The sequence below is a fragment of the Canis lupus genome, chromosome 6 (genome assembly GCF_011100685.1).
Source record: "Canis lupus familiaris isolate Mischka breed German Shepherd chromosome 6, alternate assembly UU_Cfam_GSD_1.0, whole genome shotgun sequence".
Classification (NCBI taxonomy): Eukaryota; Metazoa; Chordata; class Mammalia; order Carnivora; family Canidae; genus Canis; species Canis lupus.
This window is the reverse complement of record NC_049227.1, coordinates 17,886,388-17,905,385: the sequence shown is the minus strand read 5'-3', so window position 1 is coordinate 17,905,385 and position 18,998 is coordinate 17,886,388. Positions and strand designations below refer to the sequence as shown.

Sequence of the window (18,998 nt, the reverse complement as noted above, 5' to 3'; positions counted from 1 at the left end):
GATCAGCTCCCTAGTTATTGAGAGTTCCTTCAAAGCACTAGCCTCATACCAGGCACACCACGAGAGCCCAGGGAATGGAAGCTTCAGGGCCTCAAAGGTGCCAAGAAAGGTCTGGGCAAGAAACCCATGGGGTCAAGTCATGCTCAGATTGCTGTGTGAGCTCCAGGGAGACACTGCCCCTCTTTGTCTGTTCAATGGTTGGCCCAGGTGGCCTGGAGTTCACACTTCGCCTGAGGAGCTGGAGATCCCGAGGGGGTGGGGAGGGAGTGGGTACCAGGCTTCCCACTCACCCCCAGCATATGTCTCAGCCCTTTTGAAGCCTAAAAATTTCTACTTCTGAAGCTCCATCTTATACTGGCTAGAGACTCTAAAGTTCTAAAAACAGGACTGCAGAAAAACAAAACAGGAACCCTGCTCCGAGGGTACTGGAGAACAGCAGGTGAGCAAAGAGATTTTTGAGATGGTGAGCAGAATCCAGGTGGGAAGGCCACAGGCCACCTGGGAGCCCTGGCTCTACCTTGGGAATGGTAAACAAAGGTGAGGTGGCTCAAGTGACCAAACACTCCCAAGAAGAACTTCATGAGGCAAGTCCAAAGGGGCTATGAAGCACCTTAGCTCCTGGCCATCAGCACAGCCAAGGCCCTAACATACAACTAAAGGCTTTTATTGGGAAAGGAAAATGGACTGAAAGGTGGCCCCCAAAATCCTCAATGCCTGAGACAGCTGGGGCCTCCTCCAGAGTCAAGGAAAGAAGGGACCACCAAACTGGGCCCTCAGCAGACTCAGGTGTAGAGGTCAAAGTCAATGCGTTTGGAGTTGTAGAACTGTCCACCGGGAGGGTCCAGCTTCCGGCAATAAACACCATCTGCGAAGTAGCCTTCGTTCACCCAGGTCTGCAGGAAAGGAAAGCAGAGCTGGGGAAAGACTCATGGGAGAAGGGAAGGGGGGTAGTGGTAGAAGCAGGAAAGGGCTTACCTGCATCTGGGTGCTGGTGAAGGGCCCATACAGCTCAGCATCCCCTGTGTTCTCCCACTTATATTCCCACATCACGTCCACCAGACCATCATCTCCTTTCAATTCTGCTTCTAAAACAACAGGCAAAGCCATCTGGCCCTCAAGTGCCCTACCTCCTGCCCCAACACCCCTCCTCTGCCTTCTGATCTTACCTCCCCTCTGTGTGGGGGTTGGGGTCTCCAGCTCCCCCTCTGCCACTTCCTCAGCAAACATGTCCAGAGAGGGTGGGGGTGTGGGGTCAGGGGGTCCCTGAGTCCGGGACCCCAACCCCTTCAGCCGCATGGCTAACCGTTCCCTTGTCTCCTGATATACACCGAGGTTGCCCCGGGCCACCATCTGGTCAGCCAACCCAGAGAGCCGATCCAAGCGCTGAGGGGAACTAGGCCGCCCAGCCCCCTTGCTGCCCCCTTTGCCACCTCCTCCTCCTCGGGCCCCCAGACGCCTCAGTGCCCCGGCCACTGTCTCTCTGGGTAACAGCAGCTCCAGAAGGCCCTCCAGGAGGGCTTGGGCACTCATTGGTGTCTGGCCCAGGCTGTCTTCTTCCTCTGAGTCTGAAGGTGGGCGCTGATCAGGTGGCCGCTCCTTGATCTTCACCTGTGATATGAAAACGGGGTGGGGGGGGGGGGGTCGGTTATCTCTTACAAACCGTGAGCAGGGCACAAGCCCAGCACTTGCTGCCTCCAGGTCCCCAGCCAAAGTCAACCCCTGGGCCACACCCAGTCAATGTTGTCCAGCCAGCTATCTCGGATCTGAGCATCCCGGTTCAGAAAGTAATTGCCATCAGCATCAAAGTGGCCTTCCTCCATCTCTTCCTGCAGGTTGAAAGGTGTGATCCGCACACCTCCCTCACTGGGGAGTGTGGCTGCTTCCTGACCTGCACCAAAGACACAGGTGGCCCAGGCTGAGCAAGCAAAAACAGACAAGAGCCTTCTCCACCCCATATCCCGTGAAACCCCATCTGTTCCTCCAGCAGCAACAATTCTTGGGTTTAGCTCACCTTCCACATCCTCTGAGGCCAGGATGTCGTATTTGCTGGACCCCTCATCATCATCATCCTCCTCATCACTGTCCAAAGAGTGTTTGCCTTTGAAGCGGCTCCCAGGACCCCCTGCCCCAGCCACAGGATCCACCAGCTGTGAGGAGCCAGCAAGTTGAGAGATGCAGGTTTGCGGCTATTCCTCAAAGTACTCTAGGAAGGTTTTTCTTCAAAGCTTTCTCAGACTGAAAATTCTCCAAACCCATTTCCCAGAGAACATGGAAAAAGCGAGACCTTTCACCGCTTTATCCCCACCAGCTTTCTTTCTCTTCTAGCCTCCAGTTCCTTCTCCCTGCCCTCACTCCTCCCCAGAATACAGGAGTCTGGCCACCTCACCTTCTTCTTGGGGACACTGATTTCATCCTCATCATCCTCATCTCCTACGCCTTGGAAGGTCACTTTCCTCTTTGGCATGCCTGCACAGAGGGGCCTTCGCCAAGCTGAGCGAGGGAAAGGGTGCAGATTAAGGGAACTGGGCGAGGCTACTCACCGCCGAAGGGCCGCCAGCACAACAAATAATCACCTGGTACGCACTAGATCCAGCTTGGGAAGAGAGGGTGCAGAGTCAGGGGCCGAAAGGGAAGTCGGCCGCCAGGAGGCCCCGGGGACTTGGTTTGGTCCAAAAGAGTTGCTGGTGCGGGGCCGGAGAGGCGGACGCGCGGAGGGGCTTCCCACGGGCAACCCCCACCCTTGACGAAAGGAGACAGACCCCCCACACATGCCCCCCCATTCCTGGCCCCCGCAGTCCTGGGTGCGACGAGGCTCTGAGGGCTGACACCGGCTCCTACACCCCCAGCTCCCTCAGAGCCCGCGGGGCCCGGGCGGACCCAGGACCTGGCGTCCTGGCCGACCCCCTCTTCCCCGCGCCGAACTCCCGGCTCCGAGGGGTGACCCCCAACTGTCCCGGGCTAAGTGTACAAATCAGAGGGGCGGCAGAACCGCGAGGATTCCAGGACCCCACCGGCGCGCGCTCACCTAAAGATCGACGGGAGGCCGGCGGGGAAGGAAAAAGAGAGCTGCTTTCCCCACGGCTACGTCCGGGGCAGCGGCCGCCATCACCCGGAAGGGAACTGCGGAAGGCGCTGGAGAAGGCCGGAAGTGGCTTCACTCGGGGTAGGGGACTAAGTGGAGAAGCGGGCGGAAGTACACAGTGAGCGGGAAACACCTCCCCGCCCAACCCAGAGTGACGTGATCAGTGTGGGGCGACAATGGCGAGAACAGGGGACGTACGAACGCCTAGGCCCCGATCAGACGAGAGAGATGGCCGGATGCGGTTTCGATTCCCTCCGACAGCAGTCAGAGGCTCTGGGGAGAAAGCAGAGCGCACTCTACTTAAAGGGGCGCCCAGGACCATGATGGAGGAGCAAAGTGGGACAATGGCCCGTTTCCCTTTCCATAGTTGAATCACTTTCCCCAGGGTTGCCCAAGGGCTTTGCGCCCCTCACCAGAATCTTCTTGGAAACCCTTCCTTTCCACTCAGCGTCCAGTCCAGTCCACTCCTACCCCGAGGTGCGGCCCTGCTCTTTTCCCCGAGGCAAGACCCGGTTCTGATGGCCAGCCTGGAGGCCCGGGGTGGTTCCGGGGCACTTGCCGAACACAGGTCTCTTTAGGACCCGGGGGAAGTCATTTACCCGACACCTATCCCCTGGGGAGTTCCTGGTTTGAGAGGTGGGAAGAGCCGTCTCGGAAAGGTGACGGTGGTACCTGTGTCCAGTACCCAGGCCGAAGTTTCTTGTGCCCTGATTTCAGGTAGGCCTGGAAAAGGGCAACAGTGCGTCTCTCCAACTACAGGCGCAAGCAAATAGGGGTCCAGGCCAGCGGCCCCTGCCCAGGGTCTGTAAACTAGCCCAAAGGGGAGAACTGTAGGTGGGAGGTGTCGGCCCCAGTGCTGGGGGGGGGGGGGGGGAGCAAGACCTGTACTCTTGAGGACACTCTTAAATCCCACTAGGCTAGGACCAGCTCTCTCTCCTGCCCCCAAGGTCTACTCCCAGATTGGACTACCATGAAACTGCACCAGAAATCCGTACTCAATTTCTTCCGTGGATACAGAAAAGCTCCAGACCGCGAGGGCATCTTGCTGAAGAAAGGAGCCCGAAATATCAGCTATCAACGCCGCTGGTTCATCCTCCGGGGAAACCTCCTCTTCTACCTGGAGAACCAGGCGGACCACACACCCCTGGGCCTCATTCTCTTGGAAAACTGTCGGGTGGAGCCACGCCTTGGGGCCACAGAACCCTATGCCTTTACCATACTGACCCCTAGGGTTGAGGGAACAGCTGGGCGTGCCTACAAATTGGCAGCAGAAAACCAGGAAGAGCTGGGAGCCTGGCTGTGGGCACTAGCTGGGGCGAGCTGGAGGCGGCTGGTGGCGCTACTACCCCCCCTGGAGGCCCAGTACCGGGAGCTGTGCCAGGCAGCTGGCCAAGAGCCCAGCTCACCCCCAGAGGACTGTGGCTTTCTTGCCACCCTCGGTATCCCCTCCAGCTTCCAGGAATTGCATGAGCACTTTGGAAAGGAGATCCGGGTGCTGCAGGTGGTGCGTAGAGGGCCCCAGGCTAACAATGGGGGCAGCAGATCCCAGGCAAAAGAGGAACAGGAGCTCAGCAGCTGATGAGTGACTGAAAGGTGGACCAAAGGCCAAGAGGTACCCACGTGCCAAGACCAGCCCACAGCTTCGGTAGATGCCTGGATCCTGGCCTGCTCCACTGTTTCCCACCCCCTGCCCAGTCCTTATTCTAACCCCCTCTATCAAATAACAAAGCAGGAGACGGGCCCAGGTACAACAGCAGGTTCTTTTCTGATTCCTCAAAGCGCTGCATAGGATAGGAGCAGAGATAGAAGAGAATGTAAACATTGGGTTCCACCCCCTGGAGCTCAAGGGAAGACCCCTTCCCCAGATAGGGGCTGGAGGGAAACAATGTAAAAGGTGGGGACCCTGGTGAGACAAAGCAGGAGAGGCCTGAGAATACACAGGAAGGTGGTGAAGAAGAAAGAGAGCAAGGAGGATGGTTGGGGGGGGGGGGCATTTCCTGTTCCAAGGCATGTCCCCTTAAATAAATGAGTGCAAGAACATTGTAGAAGGAGAACTAAAGGACAGAAGATAGAGCGAACACCCCCACCCTGGACCCACCAGGTCCTCTGTACATAATTACAACGCAGAGATGTCCGAAAGTAGAGCGAGGAGAGCTTTGGCCCCCAGGCAGGAAGAGGGGGAGATGGGCAGGGCTGCAGGGAAAAAGGAACCCGGCTCCACTCACGGATAAAGGGGAGCAACTGGAGTGTAAGAATCTGAAAACTGCTGATTCCCATCGCCAAGTCACCCCTGAGGTGACTAAAGGCCAATCAGGACTGCACCTGGGAAGGACCCCAGAGGGAATTGGGGCAGGAGTGACAGAGACCCCAGCTGGACCTAACTGGAGGTGAGGGGCTCCAGACTTATTCGAGGCTGTCCCAAGGAGAGGCGGCTGCCCAGTGCGCTCCCACTGTCCCAGCTGTGTAGGGACCAGTGGCTGGCAAAGGAGATGGGGAGCCAACTGCTTTCCCCAGAGAGAGTGACCACTGGCCCAGGAGGCTTGGGGCAGCACCCCAGGCCAGGCCTGCTCTGGACTGAGGAAAAAAGAGGGAGGTCATGCAGTCCAGCCCCAAAACAGAGGTCAGAAGTAAGCATCCTGCCGGGCCTCAGATGCCGAGGACCTGTCCCCACCATCCTGGGGGGTGGGGGGCCCATCTGCCTTTCGACGCAGTGAGAGCTTCCTGCCCTGGGCCTTCTTTTCCTGCTTCTGCCGCTCCTTCTCCTGCTTCTGTTGCTCCTTCTCCTGCTCTTTTTCCCACTTCTGCCGCTCCTTCTCTTGCTTTTCCCGTTCTTTCTCCTGTTTCTGCCGCTCCTTCTCACGTTCCTTTTCCTGTTTCTGCCGCTCTTTCTCTTGCCTTCGAGTCTCCTTGCTGGGAGCCAGTGGGGTGCTATTGCCAGTAGGCGAAGGAAGGGATGGATGTAGTCCCTCAGCAGTGACCACGGGCCCTGGAGTGGGCCCAGCACTAGCCCTGCGGGCAGGAGGAGGTGGAGAGGGGACCCCCCCCGTAGCCCGGGAACCTCGGCTCTTGAGGCCAGGGAGGCTAAGAAGGCTGGACGAGGGGCCCAGAGGTGGCTGCTGCCGCCGACGCTCCTCATGGATGGCCCGGGAGCCATGTAGTCGCCGAGAGGGCCGATACTGCAGCTCCCCCCGGGTTTCCCGCCACTTCTTAAGCTGGGTTGTGTTCTCTCGCTCAATCAGGGCTTCTGTCACTGGGAGGTTGGTGACCTAGACAGAGAAGAAATGGGTAGCAGGACGAAGGGGATGGGATGAAGCAGGTGTGGATGTGCTCAGGCCACAGCCTACCTCATGCACCAGGAAGTCCTCCTGCATGCACTGCTGGGGCAGGTTGCGCAGCTGCTCCATGGTCTCATACATGCCCTGGCAGGAGCGGAGCTTCTCCACCGAGCCCAGCGTGTGCCGCAGCAGCACCAGGGCCACCCGGAAGATGATCTTGACGCCTGCAAGGGCAGAGAAAAGACAGCGTGGGTGACCAGGGATGGGACTTCAACTTGCCCCAATTCAAAGGGACTCATAGGCTCTATCCCTGTCCTACTGCCATCCTCATAGATGAGGAAACTGAGGCCCCATGAAGGAAAATGAGCTGACATGGGTTTCAAGTTCCTGGGAGGGAGAGTAGGCTCCAGGCTGATGGCAGAGCCAAGGCTAGGCCCCAATCTCTCCAGCCCCCAGACTGCTTACAGGAAAGCCTAGGCTCCAGAAATACCTTTTGGCAGCCACTGAAACCCCAGGCCCCTCATGGCCTGAATGGCTACAGAAGTACCTTCACAGAAGAACATATCCCAGACACGCAGTACTGATGCCCAGGGCAGGGTGCGGGCGAAGATGCACATGAACCATTCTGTCATGTAGAGCACGGGGTCAATGCGCTGTCGCCGCAGGTGCCGATGTGCCAGCGGGGAGGCCCGGCGCAACAGAGCAAAAAAGATTTCTCCATCCAGCTGAATGGCCTCCTGGAAGTGGGATAAGCCTTGAGAAGAGGCCTACTGGAGCCCCCTTGGGGTAGAACTGTCCCAAGTAGGGGATCCTCACCTCAGTGGGAGAGGCCCAGAGCAGAGGGACAAAAGGGCAGCAGGTGGGGCAGGACAGGGACCTCCCTGCAGCCTTGGGCACACCCGGCCTTCAGACACTCACCAGCCCTGCACTGTAGTAACCAGGGAGGTACTTGTCACAGATCTGCACCAGGCACCAAAAAGCTTGCTGGGAAGGGCAAAAACAAGGAGGGAAGGATGGGACCTGAGACAGGGAGTAGAGAGCCCCCCATCACTGCTGTACACCAAGGTCCTCCCAGGCCCTCCCCAACAAGGCCCAGGGTGTACTGACCTCAGCAGGCATGTGCATGAGCAGCACTGCAGCCACTGGGGCCTGGGCCTGGCAATAGCCCTCATCAGGCCGGTAGATGGTATAGGCCTTTAGGATCCGATACAGGTCCTGTTGCCTGTGGGTTGGGGGAAGACCATGAGGGCAGTCACAGGAGCTGGAGCCTCTCTGCCCCAAACTAGGCCTACTCCCCTCAACCAGCCCCATTCCAGACCCCTCCTAGATCCAGTTCCAGATTAACCCCAGAGCTTCACCACCACATACCTCCATTGACCTTCCTGGCGCTATCCATCAAGGTGAAGCCAAAGATTCAGACCATAATGAAAGCATTCCAGGCTCCAGCCTTCCACCCTTGCCTGCACACCCCACGTGCTCCCTACTCATTCTCCCACAGAGGCTGTGCTCTCTCCATCTGCTAATATCCCATAGACCTTCAAGGTCACCTTCTTCAGGAAGCTTTCACCACCCACAGCATCAGCCCTCCTAGAGCACTGTCTGAATGCTTTTATCACCCCAGAGCAGGGGCTCTCCCAGGGCAGGGCCCACCTCATCTGCCCCACTGGATGGCATCAGGTTCCTGCCACCATGTCCAGTGGGCCCTGGTTCTTGGTGAAGGCTTGGGAAGCCTGCTGTGCCTCAGACCTTTCTCTTGTCTCTGCATGCAAAAGAAGAAAATCTCTGCCCTAGACCTGCTCCTGTTTCTTGAGAATGCCCCATCACTGTTTTTGGGAATTGCATTCACTCAGCTACACATTGGAAAAGAGGGCCCCTCGTCACTCCCCATGGCTATTTACCAAGTCTTCTCAACACTACCTCTTGAATTTCATTCATGCCTGTTCCTTCTGTCTCCACAGCCATTCCATAGCTCAGACCTTCATTTCTTCCCCAGAAAAAATTTAAAAATGACCTCTATTCCAAAATTCAGTCACTGAAGTATGATCTTTATTTGTGCTTTATTTGCATACCTCTCACCTATTTTCCCTCAATATTTTTTTCTCCATCCATGAAATGACAGGTTTGATGCACTAGTTATTTTACCTAATACCTATTAAAATAAACACATAACTCCCCCAAGCTTCCATGCTACCTTCACCCACCTACTTGCATGTGTCCCTGCTTTCTCCCCTGTTGCTGTGGGTAAACTATTTGTGGTCTTGGCCAAACACAGCCTTTCCATTGTGGAAAGGCTGCACTGCACCCCATCCACTCTCACTAAACAGACCATCCCTCCAGCACACCTCCCATCTCTCCTACATCATCAGTTTTTCTCTTCCTACTAGATCATTCTCATTGGCATACCAACATCTGTTATTTCTTCTTGCTTTAAAAAAAATGTCTCTTGGCCACCCCCCATTTCGCCTCCAAACCCCATACCACTTCTCTCCTTACCTACTCAGCGAAACATCAGAGTACAGACTCGCCGTCAATCTCTTTCTTCCCATCCTCCAATGAGGCTTTAACCTACTGCCCCATGCAAAACTGCTCTTATCAAGGTCACCAATGGCCTCCACTAAGCTGAGTCCCAAGGTCAGCCTGCAGACTTGACTCTACTTGACCAATCAGCAGTATTTCATACAGCTGATCCTGAAACCCCTCGTTTGCTTCCAGAAATCTGGTTTTCCTTCTACCTCTCTGCTGCTAGTCTCTCTTGATGGCTTGTTCTCATCTTCCCATGCTTGAAATGTTGGAGCTGCAGGGCTCAATCTTTGAGCTTCCTTTTGTATCTACATTTGCCACCCTGATGATCTCATCCAGTCTCATGGGTGTATTTAATCCCATCTAGAGACTGACAACTCTCAATTTCCAGCTTACATCCACTTTAAATTTCTCCCCAAATTCCAGACTTGTACATATAGTACATCCAACTTACTAGACATCTCCATCTGGATGTCCAATTAGCATTTCAAACCTCACATTCCAAACTGAGCTCCTGATGTACCCGTCTAACCTCATTTTCCCCATCCGCATCAGTATATAACAATTCCATTCTTCGTTTCTCAGGCCTAAAATCTTCAGGGTCAGCCTTAATTGCATGTTCACTCACTCTTCCTCTCTCACACACATACTCCACATCAAATTTGTGGACAAATCGTTTGGGTCTACCTTCAAAATAGATCCAGAACCCAACCACCTCTCCCTATAGTTCCACAGCTACCATTCTGGTCTATCTATCATTGTCTCTCTTCTGGATTATGGAAATGGTCTAATAGGTCTTTCTGCTTCTGTCCTTGTCTCCTTAGAGTCTATTCCCAGCACAGCAGCCAGAATGATCCTTTTAAAACACAAGTCAGATGATCACCTGTAACCCAAACTCCATTCACATTCCCTATTCCCCTTTCTTGCTTTAAAACCCGTTTCATACTTACCACCATTTCACATACAACATACTTTGCCTTATTTATTCATCCTCTATCCCCACTAAAATGTAATAAGCCCCATAAGGGCAGGAGTTTTGTCTCTTGTTAACTGCTGTCATCTGTGGCTTGAGTAGTGCCTGGCAGATAGCAGGTGTTGAAAAGTACTTGCTGAAAAGATGAACCAACTGATGAAAAAAGTCCACCTAAGAGCTACCTAATACTATCTTGCATATTACTAAGGACTTATCTATCTGTCTGTCTATCTTGGGTAAGCCCAGCATATAGAACAAAAGTATAAAGTGCCTTGGGGGGATCCCTGGGTGGTGCAGCGGTTTGGCGCCTGCCTTTGGCCCAGGGCGCGATCCTGGAGACCCGGGATCGAATCCCACGTCGGGCTCCCGGTGCATGGAGCCTGCTTCTCCCTCTGCCTGTGTCTCTGCCTCATTCTCTCTCTCTCTCTGTGACTATCACAAATAAATAAAAATTAATATAAAAAAAAAATAAAGTGACTTGGAACAGGTTTTAAGGGCCTTTGGTGATCTGGTTCTAAACTGCTTTTCCAGCCGCAGCTCTACCCAACCACACATCCCGGACACAGCTTAACCCCTAGCCAGGAAAAACCTGTCCCTTGCTTTGCTCCCATCTATTTTTCAAAACCCAGTTCAAATGTAACCTCAACAAGTCACTGTGCGCCCCCCCCAACAAGTCACTGTGCAGCCCAACCCCAAGTCAGAATCTCCCTCCCAAGATGCTTCCTTCAATATGGCTTGATACTCAATCCATTAAGGACCACTCTCCTAGAAGCCCTGGAAAGCAAGAACTGTATCCACCTGAAGCCTTCTACAAATGTTTGCTGACTGACCCATGTGGTCAGGCCATCTTACCCATGCCCCCCTCGAGCAGCAAACATCTCATGGAAAGGGAACTGGCGGTGCAGGTCCTTCTCAATCACATCCAGCCACTTAGGGTCCCCAGGAGCCCGTTCCAGCTCCTGCAGTGGAACAGCAGGGACTATCTCAGGATCTGGGGGGACTGATGATACCCTTCACACCATGTCACATCCCCATACCCTGGACACACCTCAAACTTGCCAGGGTTCTGCTCCAGGAGTTCCTTGCTATTGGACAGGTACTGCCAGGCCTTGGCTCTGAGGGAGGAGGGGATCCCCTTCCGGCAGCGCAGCTTCACCTAAGAGAGAGTGGCAGGCAGGGCAACAGCTTCAGGGGCTGGCATAGCCTCCAGGCTTTCCCCAGCAGTCCTCAGGCTTCTGGCACACCTCTTCCACATCCCATTGGCTTGACTCCACTGGACCTGGCTTGGCATTCTATCTTTAAAGCTAGTCCTCCTCCCAGGCCCAAGTACCACCTGCCCCAATGTCTGTCTAAAGAGCAAATACTAACATGCCTTCCCTGGAGCACATGAGCCCTCTCTGGCCCCCTCCCAATCTGTCCATTGCCCTGCCCACCACTCAAGCCTTCCAAACCTTCTGGAAACGCCGTGACAGCCACTTATCCCAGTTACTGAACATCTCCAGCCATTTGAGCTCCCGCTGCCGAGCCACATCCACAGGAATGGAGCTTTCTCTGCAGGATGAAGGGAGCATGGAAGGGGTCAGTAGCAGTAGTGTAAAACATGGATTGCCGGTGGAACTGAAGTCACCTCCCCAGTTTCTTGTTGTTGTTGTTGTTTTTTACCTCCCCAGTTTCAAATGAGATACTAGATAGAAAAGCATTTTGTGAGCTGCCAAATATCAGAACATTTGGCTGCTCAGCTGCCCAAGGGTCTAGCTTACCATACTGAAAGCACTTTTTTTTTTTTTTTAAGATTTTATTTATTTATTCATTAGAGACACAGGGGGCGGGGGGGGGGGGCGGCGCAGAAACATAGGCAGAGGGAGAAGCAGGCCCCATGCAGGGAGCCCAATGTGGGACTCGATCCCAGGACCCTGGGATCACACTCCGAGCCAAAGGCAGACACTCAACTGCTGAGCCACCCAGGCGTCCCAAAAGGACTTCTCTTTGGAAGGAATCTCTGTATAGAGATCATGTTCTCATATTGGATCTCTATATGTGTTGGGTATGTTCAAATCCTGCACATACAAGTTTGGGGAGAGGGTACAAAATACATAAAAGCCACACTTTGTGGATCCCTGGGTGGCGCAGCGGTTTAGCACCTGCCTTTGGCCCGGGGCATGATCCTAGAGACCCGGGATTGAATCCCACGTCTGGCTCCCGGTGCATGGAGCCTGCTTCTCCCTCTGCCTATGTCTCTGTTTCTCTCTCTCTCTGTGTGACTATCATAAATAAATAAAAATTAAAAAAAAAAAGCCACACTTTGCATTAGACTGGGGCCCAATTCTAGCTTCACCACTTATTCATTGTGTGACCTTGGGCAAGTCACTGAATTCCTCTGGGCCTCAATTTCCTCATTTGTAAGATGGAGAAGTTATATGAGGTGACAAATAGCAAGTGCTCAGTAAGTAACAGCAATTATTATCCATAAAATAAAATACAGAACCAAAATATTTCTCGCCTCCTTAGAAGCAACTGAGTTTCCACCTATCAGACTCTTGAGATTTCCTGGGCCATCTGCAATTCCCTCTACCTCCTCCTCCCTGAAATCATCCTAGATTCCCAAGCAAATGAAGTTTTCCTTGCATTGTCTGCCCATTGTTCTGTCACAGCTTCACATTCAAGATGCCCATAAGGCTTGAAATAGTTATCTGTAGGAGCCAGTAAGAGGAGGTGAGTGAACGGAAGAAAGAACTTGAGTTTCCAGACAGACCTGAGTTCAAAACCCAGTTCCATCCATTAGAAGTTGGGGAATTGGAACACCTGGGTGGCTCAGTGGTTGAGCATCTATCTGCCTTTGGCTCAGGTCGTGATCCCGGGGTCCCAGAATCAGGTCCCACAATAGGCTCCCCGCAAAGCAGGGAGCCTGCTTCTCCCTCTGCCTCTGCCACTCTCTGTCTCTCATGAGCAAATAAATAAAATCTTAAAAGTTGGGGAATCTGGGAATCCCTGGGTGGCTCAGCGGTTTAGCGCCTGCCTTCCGCCGAGGGCGTGATCCTGGAGTCTCGGGATCAAGTCCCACATCGGGCTCCCTGCATGGAGCCTGCTTCTCCCTCTGCCTGTGTCTCTGCCTCTCTCTGTGTGTCTTTCAATAAATAAATAAAATTAAAAAAAAAAAAAGTTGGGGAATCTTGGAAAGTGATAACCTGAGTCTCTTCCTCTTCTATAAAAAAGGGATGTCACCACCTACATCACAATGTTATGAGAGGACTACTGAGAAACTGTATATAAAGGACTGGTAAATGGAAGGGCTCATTAAATTTTAGTTTCGTCTCAGAAGCCCCTTAAACATCTCTCAATTTCTATCATAACTTCTAAACTCTAAGGATTAGGAAGAGTAAGATAGTATCTTTCCTGCCCTCAAGAAGGTCACAAGCTTGCAGGGGAGATAACTGCAATGTGGTGTGGGAAATGCAATGACAAAAATGTACAGAAGAGGCACTGACGGGAGTAGGGGCAGTGGATACATCGGGAAAGGCTTCCCAGAGGAGACATCTTCATAAACCATGAAGGACTGAGTAGAACATACCAAGACAAGGAGGAGGAGAAAGGCATTCCTGGCAGGTGGGAAAGCCTGAGTATGAAGGGAGAAAGACTACAACCAGTTCAACAGGACCACAGGGGATGCCTGGGTGGCTCAGCGGTTGAGCACCTGCCTTTGGCCCAGGACATGATCCTGGAGCCCTGGGATCGAGTCCCACATTGGGCTCCCTACATGGGGTCTGCTTCTCTCTGTGTCTCTCATGAATAAATAAATAAAATCTAAAAAAAAAAAAAAAAAAAAAAAAAAGGACCACAGTACTAAGTGCATGGCAAGGTGGCAAGGACTGGCAAGAGAGAAGACCAGAAAGCCTGACAGAGCCAGATAATAAGGAACCTGTCTGCAGAATAAAGCACTTGAAGGGCGCCTGGGTGGTTCAGTGGTTGAGCGTCTGCCTTTGGCTCAGGTCGTATCCGGGGGTCCTGGGATCGAGTTCCGCAACAGGCTCCCTCCCCTTGGGGAACTTGCTTCTCCCTCTGCCTATGTCTCTGCCTCTCTGTTTGTCTCTCATGAGCAAATAAATAAAATCTTAAAAAAAAAAAAAAAGTTCTTGGGATTTTATCCTGTGACCAGTGGGGAGCCATTACAAGCTTTTAAGGTAACATGTGCCCCACTCAGCCTTGCCTCATAAGTATATTCCTCCAGCACAGAAGATAGATTTTAGAGGGACAAAATTACAAAGCACAAAAATAGCAACCAGCACAGTGCCTGGCACACACGAGGGGCACACTAAGATCCAATTCAATCCAAGTTCCTTAGGGCAGCATGGTTTTGAGGATAAAGTCAGTCAGTCACACAGATCCAGATGTGAGTGGGGCAATTCACTCAACTGCTTTAATCCTGTTTCTTCACCTATAAATTGTGTACAACAGTGCATCCCCTGTGCATGGGAAAACACCACGGTCAAACTTCAGTTGCCGGGATCCCTGGGTGGCGCAGTGGTTTGGCGCCTGCCTTTGGCCCAGGGCGCGATCCTGGAGACCCGGGATCGAATCCCACATCGGGCTTCCGATGCATGGAGCCTGCTTCTCTCTCTGTCTGTGTCTCTGCCCCTCTCTCTCTCTCTCTGTGACTATCATGAATAAATAAATAAAATCTTAAAAAAAAAAAAAAAAAAAAAAACTTCAGTTGCCTTCCTAGGACCATGAATTTTGGTGTTCAATCAAAGGTTTTCTGTTTTTTGGATTATAAAAAAATGCTTTGAATATCCTCCCAATTGTTTTCCTCCAACCCCAGACAGGTACCCCCCACCCCAATGCGCACATACACAACTAAATCCTATTCATTCTTCAGCATTTGGACCTTCAGCAGACTCCTGAGTGGGCAAAAGATCCCTTTCCTAGGTGCTCACAAAATCCTGTGATGATCTCTAGGCTAAACCTAACATATATTGAAGCCAACTGTTTAAGTATCTGTTTCTCCTCTAGATGTTAAGCACCTTGAAACAACTATTTTATCCCTAGTACCCAGCACGGGTCTGGCACCTGGGTGCTCAGGTGATGCTGTAGGTTGAACTGACCAGCAGGTTAAATAGAGTACAGAAACAATGGACAGGATCCGGAGAGAGGGAAGGAACAAGTCAGAGGCAATCACACTCCCACATCAGGAGTGACTCAGGCCCCTGGAGGGAACTAGGAAAGAGTAAGCCAGGCTAGGGAGATGAGGAAATGGGGAAGAGGCCTCCCCTAACCCTTTTCCTTTAGTAAAAATACAAGACTGCCCTTCTCTGTTTTGCAGAGGAGTCTTGCCTTCAGGGTCTCCCCTCCATCAACCAGACTTCCCCATCTCACCAACCCATCAGAGCTAGGACTATGGGGGAGGGGAGATGCCTGCATCCCTCCCAGACTCCTCCCTCAGGGACTACCAGAACCCCTGCCCAACCAACCCTCCAGAATATCTGGCCCATAGCTGGAGTTTCACATCAAGGACCTGGGACAATCTTAGGTATCACGTCATTCAACCTTTCACTTTATAGAGAAGGAAACTGAGGCACGGAAATAGGGAAGACACTAGGTCAAAGGCACACAACACACTAAAAGCAAAGCTCAAACTCAGAACTCCTGACACCTGGCCTGAAACTCTAACATCCAAGTGCCACCAAAACCTCACGATGCTCTAGGCATGAAAGGGATCACCAAGTACCTCACTCCTGCTGGAGACACTCTCCTGGAGCCTCAGAGCAGTCTGGGCTGCCAGAGTCTGGGCAAGGTGTATCATTTCCTCCTCCCCAACCTCTGCTTCCCTGAAGCAGTCCCCACTGGGTGCCCACTGGGTACTCACAGACTGCCCGAATACTGGCTGCCCCCAAGGAAGCCATACTTGTCCGTCTTGCGCAGGGCCAGCCCATTTATCTCCGAGTCTGAGCCCATGGAGCTCACATCATCTGCCAAGGACTCCAAGGTCCCAGACATGAGGCTTACGGAGTCCAAGTAGCTCAGAGTGTCCGGGGCCTGCCCTCGAGGCCCAGAGATGCCAGGTCCCAGGCTGGACGTGGAGCCTAGGTCCTGAGAGTTTTCAGCGGGCTCCGGAGCTGGGGTGACTGTCACAACAGCTACCATAGCCTCACATGTCCCTGAAGGGCCTGGAGCAGGCCCTGAAGGGTCCTCTGGAGCCTGTGTAGTTGATGCTGATGTTGCTGGGGCAGCTCCATGTCCACTTGTCACCTGTCCCGCGGTCACTGCTGCAACCCGCGCAGTCACTCCTGAGGCAACTGTGGTTCCCGGCTTGGGGGCAAGCGGGGGTTTGGCAGTCAGAGCCCCAGGAGCCGTTCTGGAAGGGGTCCTGGTGGGGGTCGCGGTGGGAGTACCTGGCCCATGGGCGGGTGAGGTTCTAGCCTCCTCTGTCTTCGGAGAATCTGCCCCCGGGCCCGAAGCCACGGACATCTCGGCTCCTGCCACTGCCGCGGACACCAGGGGTTCTGAGCCAGCGGAGACCTGCGTCCTCGCGGCTTCGGGTGAGGCCTCCAGAGTCAGCACCACCACTGTGCTGCTCGTGACGGTCGGGGCCGGGGCCGGGGCCGGGGCCGAGGTCTGGGTGGGCCCCGGTACCCAGGCGGGCCGCGCCTCCCCGGGGGCCACCAGGGTGACTGGGGCCGAAGTGGCCGTGGTCACTGGCGGGCCCGGAGCCACCACCACGACGGGTCCGGCCCGGGAGCCGCGGGGTGGCGGCGAGGGGGCCGCGGGGGCGCCATGACGGCGCGGCGGGGCCACCAGGGGCGCCGGGCCGGTCTCCATGGCCGCGGGCCTCCCCTCACATCCCCCCGCCGGGGCGGCCGCAGAAGGCGCCGCCCCTCAGGCCGCTCCGCGCCGCCCGCCAAGGAAGGGGAGCAGGCTAAGGGCGCGGCCCGGCGCACGTCCGGGACGGGGGCGGCGCGCGGGCCGCCGCCGCCGGGCGCGCGGAGGCGTGGCAGGGGTCCCGGGGCGCCAGGCGCGGGGGTCCCGCTCGCGCCCTCTTACCCCTAGCGCTCTCGCCGCCGCCCCCTCCCTCCTGCTTCAGGCTAGCGGCCGACCTCGCGCATGCGCACATGCCCAGTGCCGGCTAAGCGGCCAGCGTTTCAGCGTTTCACGCCTGCGCGCGGGCAGTCCCATCGCGCTCCTTTTTTTTCCTCCCGCCTCGTCAGAGTGTTTGGACGAATAATAGGACAGAGGGAACTGGGTCTCTGCCAATCGTTGGAAGGGTGGGTGGGGTTGGGGGTGGGAAGGGGCTGGGTAATTTGGAAAGAGGAAATGGAAAAGGCGGAGGGCTCTAAGACCAATGAGAGGGTGAGCGAAGGCAGGCGGAGGTGGGACGAAGGAGAGAACTAATAGAAAAGCGGGAAGCTGAACCTCCCAGCCACTAAAAATGGCTGGAGAGTGAATGACCACGGAAGGAGGAGGGTGCTGCGCAAGAAGAGGCGAGCCTGGCCAAAGGGAACAGTAAAAAGGGAACCAATGAACAGGGGGAGTGGGCGGAGGTCAAGTTGACAGACAGGGGTGTCTCTTAGGACGGTGACGGACAGCATCCGCAGTCAATAGGAAGAGCTGAGGAATTCTTGAGGTCTCCCAAGAAAGTCAAGAAGGAATGACAGCTGGGGGAGGGGGGTGCGGGGGGGGGGGGCCAAATTTGCAATTAATTTGCATCGTCAGCCAATGAGAGTATTCCCTCACTTTGGCAACAGGAAAGTAAGATAGACGGATGTCTCGGCCAGTGGCAGCATCCAAAAGGGTAGGGGCGCTGCCAGCAGGCGGTGCCAGCTCAGGGATATCGGTGACAACCGGAGACAAGCGCAGGAGGGGGCGACAGTTGGGGACAGCGCCGAGAGGGGGCGGAGGCCAGAGACACTAGTGCAGCCCTTAGCCAATAAGAGCGCCGCGCTGCTCTGCTTGAGTCCTTTCTGGGCTGCCATTCTCTCTCTCCCTGTCCTCCCTCTCTCTCTTTTTAAGTAGGCTCCACAGCCACGGTGGGGCTTGAACTCACGACCCTGAAATGGAGAGCCGCATGCCCTCCCGACTAAGCCAGCCAAGCGCCCCCTGGGTTCCCATTCTCCATCCAGAGCCGCCTCACTCTGGTGGTCTGTGAGACCCCACCACAAATCCAGTGGCCTCTGATCAAGTACTCTCAGCCAGTCTGTCTTTAATTTTCATCTAGGCCAGCAACCAACCTCAACACTCAAAGCCTAGGCGACTATAACCAGAGCTCCCAATCCTCTAAGCAGCCCATCTCCCTGGATCCTCCATTTCCTATGGGAATCCCAAGCCCTAAGTCCCTCTTCTCAGCCCCCCATCTATCTCAGCTCCTCCCCAGAATCTAGGCTCTAATTCCTTGGACTTCATCCTCTGAGTGTGCCCCCCATTCTAAAAAAAAAAATTTTTTAAGATTTTATTTATTTACTTGAGAAAGAGGCACAGGCAAGAGGAGTGGCAGAGGGAGAGGGAGAAGCAGGCTCCCCGCAGAGCAGATAGCCTGTGGTGGGGCTCAATTCCAGAACCTTGGGATCATGACCTGAGCCAAAGGCAAAGCTTAACTGAGGCAGCCACCCAGACACTACCCCTCCCCCCAGTTCTGGTGGGTATGCTAGCACCCAAACCATGAATTCCCAGTAACATGAATTCCCATATCTTTGTTCTTACTGTTTTGGGGATGAAGGACCTGTTCCATCAACTCCTCTCCCATCACTGCCACACCTCTCTGTACTCATTTTTTTTTTTAAGATTTTATTTATTTATTCATGAGAGAATAAATAGCTCCCTGCATGGAGCCTGCTTCTCCCTCTGCCTGTGTCTCTGCCTCTTTCTCTCTCTCTCTCTGTGCCTCTCATGAATAAATAAATAAAATCTCAAAAAAAAAAACAAAAAAAAACAAAAAAAACAACCTCTGAGCCACCCAGGGATCCCTGTAGTCCTCATTTTCTGCTAAGAAACCAGACCTCCGTGGGATGCCTGGGTGGCTCAGCGATTGAGAGTCTGCTTTCCCCTCAGGGTGTGATCGCAGGATCCAGAATCGAGTCCCATACTGGGCCCCCTGCCGGGAAGCCTGCTTCTCCCTCTGCATATGTCTCTGCCTTTGTGTGTGTGTGTGTCTCATGAATAA

At 54.1% G+C, this 18,998-nt stretch overlaps 3 protein-coding genes across 8 annotated transcripts; 1 reads left to right on the top strand and 2 right to left on the bottom strand.

Annotated features, from left to right (window-relative positions):
- Positions 1 to 647: 647 nt before the first annotated feature.
- CD2BP2 (CD2 cytoplasmic tail binding protein 2) lies at positions 648 to 3,614 on the bottom strand. 6 transcript variants are annotated; one of them, XM_038539829.1, is made up of 10 exons: positions 3,496 to 3,614; positions 3,281 to 3,355; positions 3,026 to 3,171; positions 2,574 to 2,593; positions 2,387 to 2,490; positions 2,012 to 2,079; positions 1,731 to 1,888; positions 1,167 to 1,608; positions 976 to 1,085; positions 648 to 893 (listed from the first exon to the last, which is right to left on the bottom strand). In XM_038539829.1, the coding sequence occupies exons 5-10, from the start codon at positions 2,425 to 2,427 to the stop codon at positions 783 to 785; spliced, it is 930 nt and encodes a 309-aa protein (XP_038395757.1). In that variant the 5' UTR covers positions 2,428 to 2,490; positions 2,574 to 2,593; positions 3,026 to 3,171; positions 3,281 to 3,355; positions 3,496 to 3,614; the 3' UTR covers positions 648 to 782. The 6 variants fall into 6 exon arrangements, with proteins under 6 accessions (XP_038395757.1, XP_038395754.1, XP_038395755.1 ...); XM_038539826.1 differs by having other exon boundaries at positions 2,012 to 2,147; positions 3,496 to 3,563; XM_038539827.1 differs by lacking the exon at positions 2,574 to 2,593 and having other exon boundaries at positions 976 to 1,079; positions 2,012 to 2,147; positions 3,496 to 3,613.
- On the top strand, positions 2,869 to 4,833 carry LOC102151745 (sesquipedalian-1-like). The gene is made up of 2 exons (XM_038539830.1): positions 2,869 to 3,163; positions 4,030 to 4,833. Exon 2 carries the CDS (start codon positions 4,053 to 4,055, stop codon positions 4,659 to 4,661), a length of 609 nt encoding a protein of 202 aa, XP_038395758.1. The 5' UTR covers positions 2,869 to 3,163; positions 4,030 to 4,052; the 3' UTR covers positions 4,662 to 4,833.
- TBC1D10B (TBC1 domain family member 10B) lies at positions 4,824 to 16,663 on the bottom strand. The gene is made up of 9 exons (XM_038539823.1): positions 15,711 to 16,663; positions 11,302 to 11,401; positions 10,899 to 11,006; positions 10,703 to 10,809; positions 7,465 to 7,579; positions 7,276 to 7,341; positions 6,905 to 7,094; positions 6,427 to 6,581; positions 4,824 to 6,348 (listed from the first exon to the last, which is right to left on the bottom strand). Exons 1-9 carry the CDS (start codon positions 16,661 to 16,663, stop codon positions 5,704 to 5,706), a joined length of 2,439 nt encoding a protein of 812 aa, XP_038395751.1. The 3' UTR covers positions 4,824 to 5,703.
- Positions 16,664 to 18,998: the final 2,335 nt, after the last annotated feature.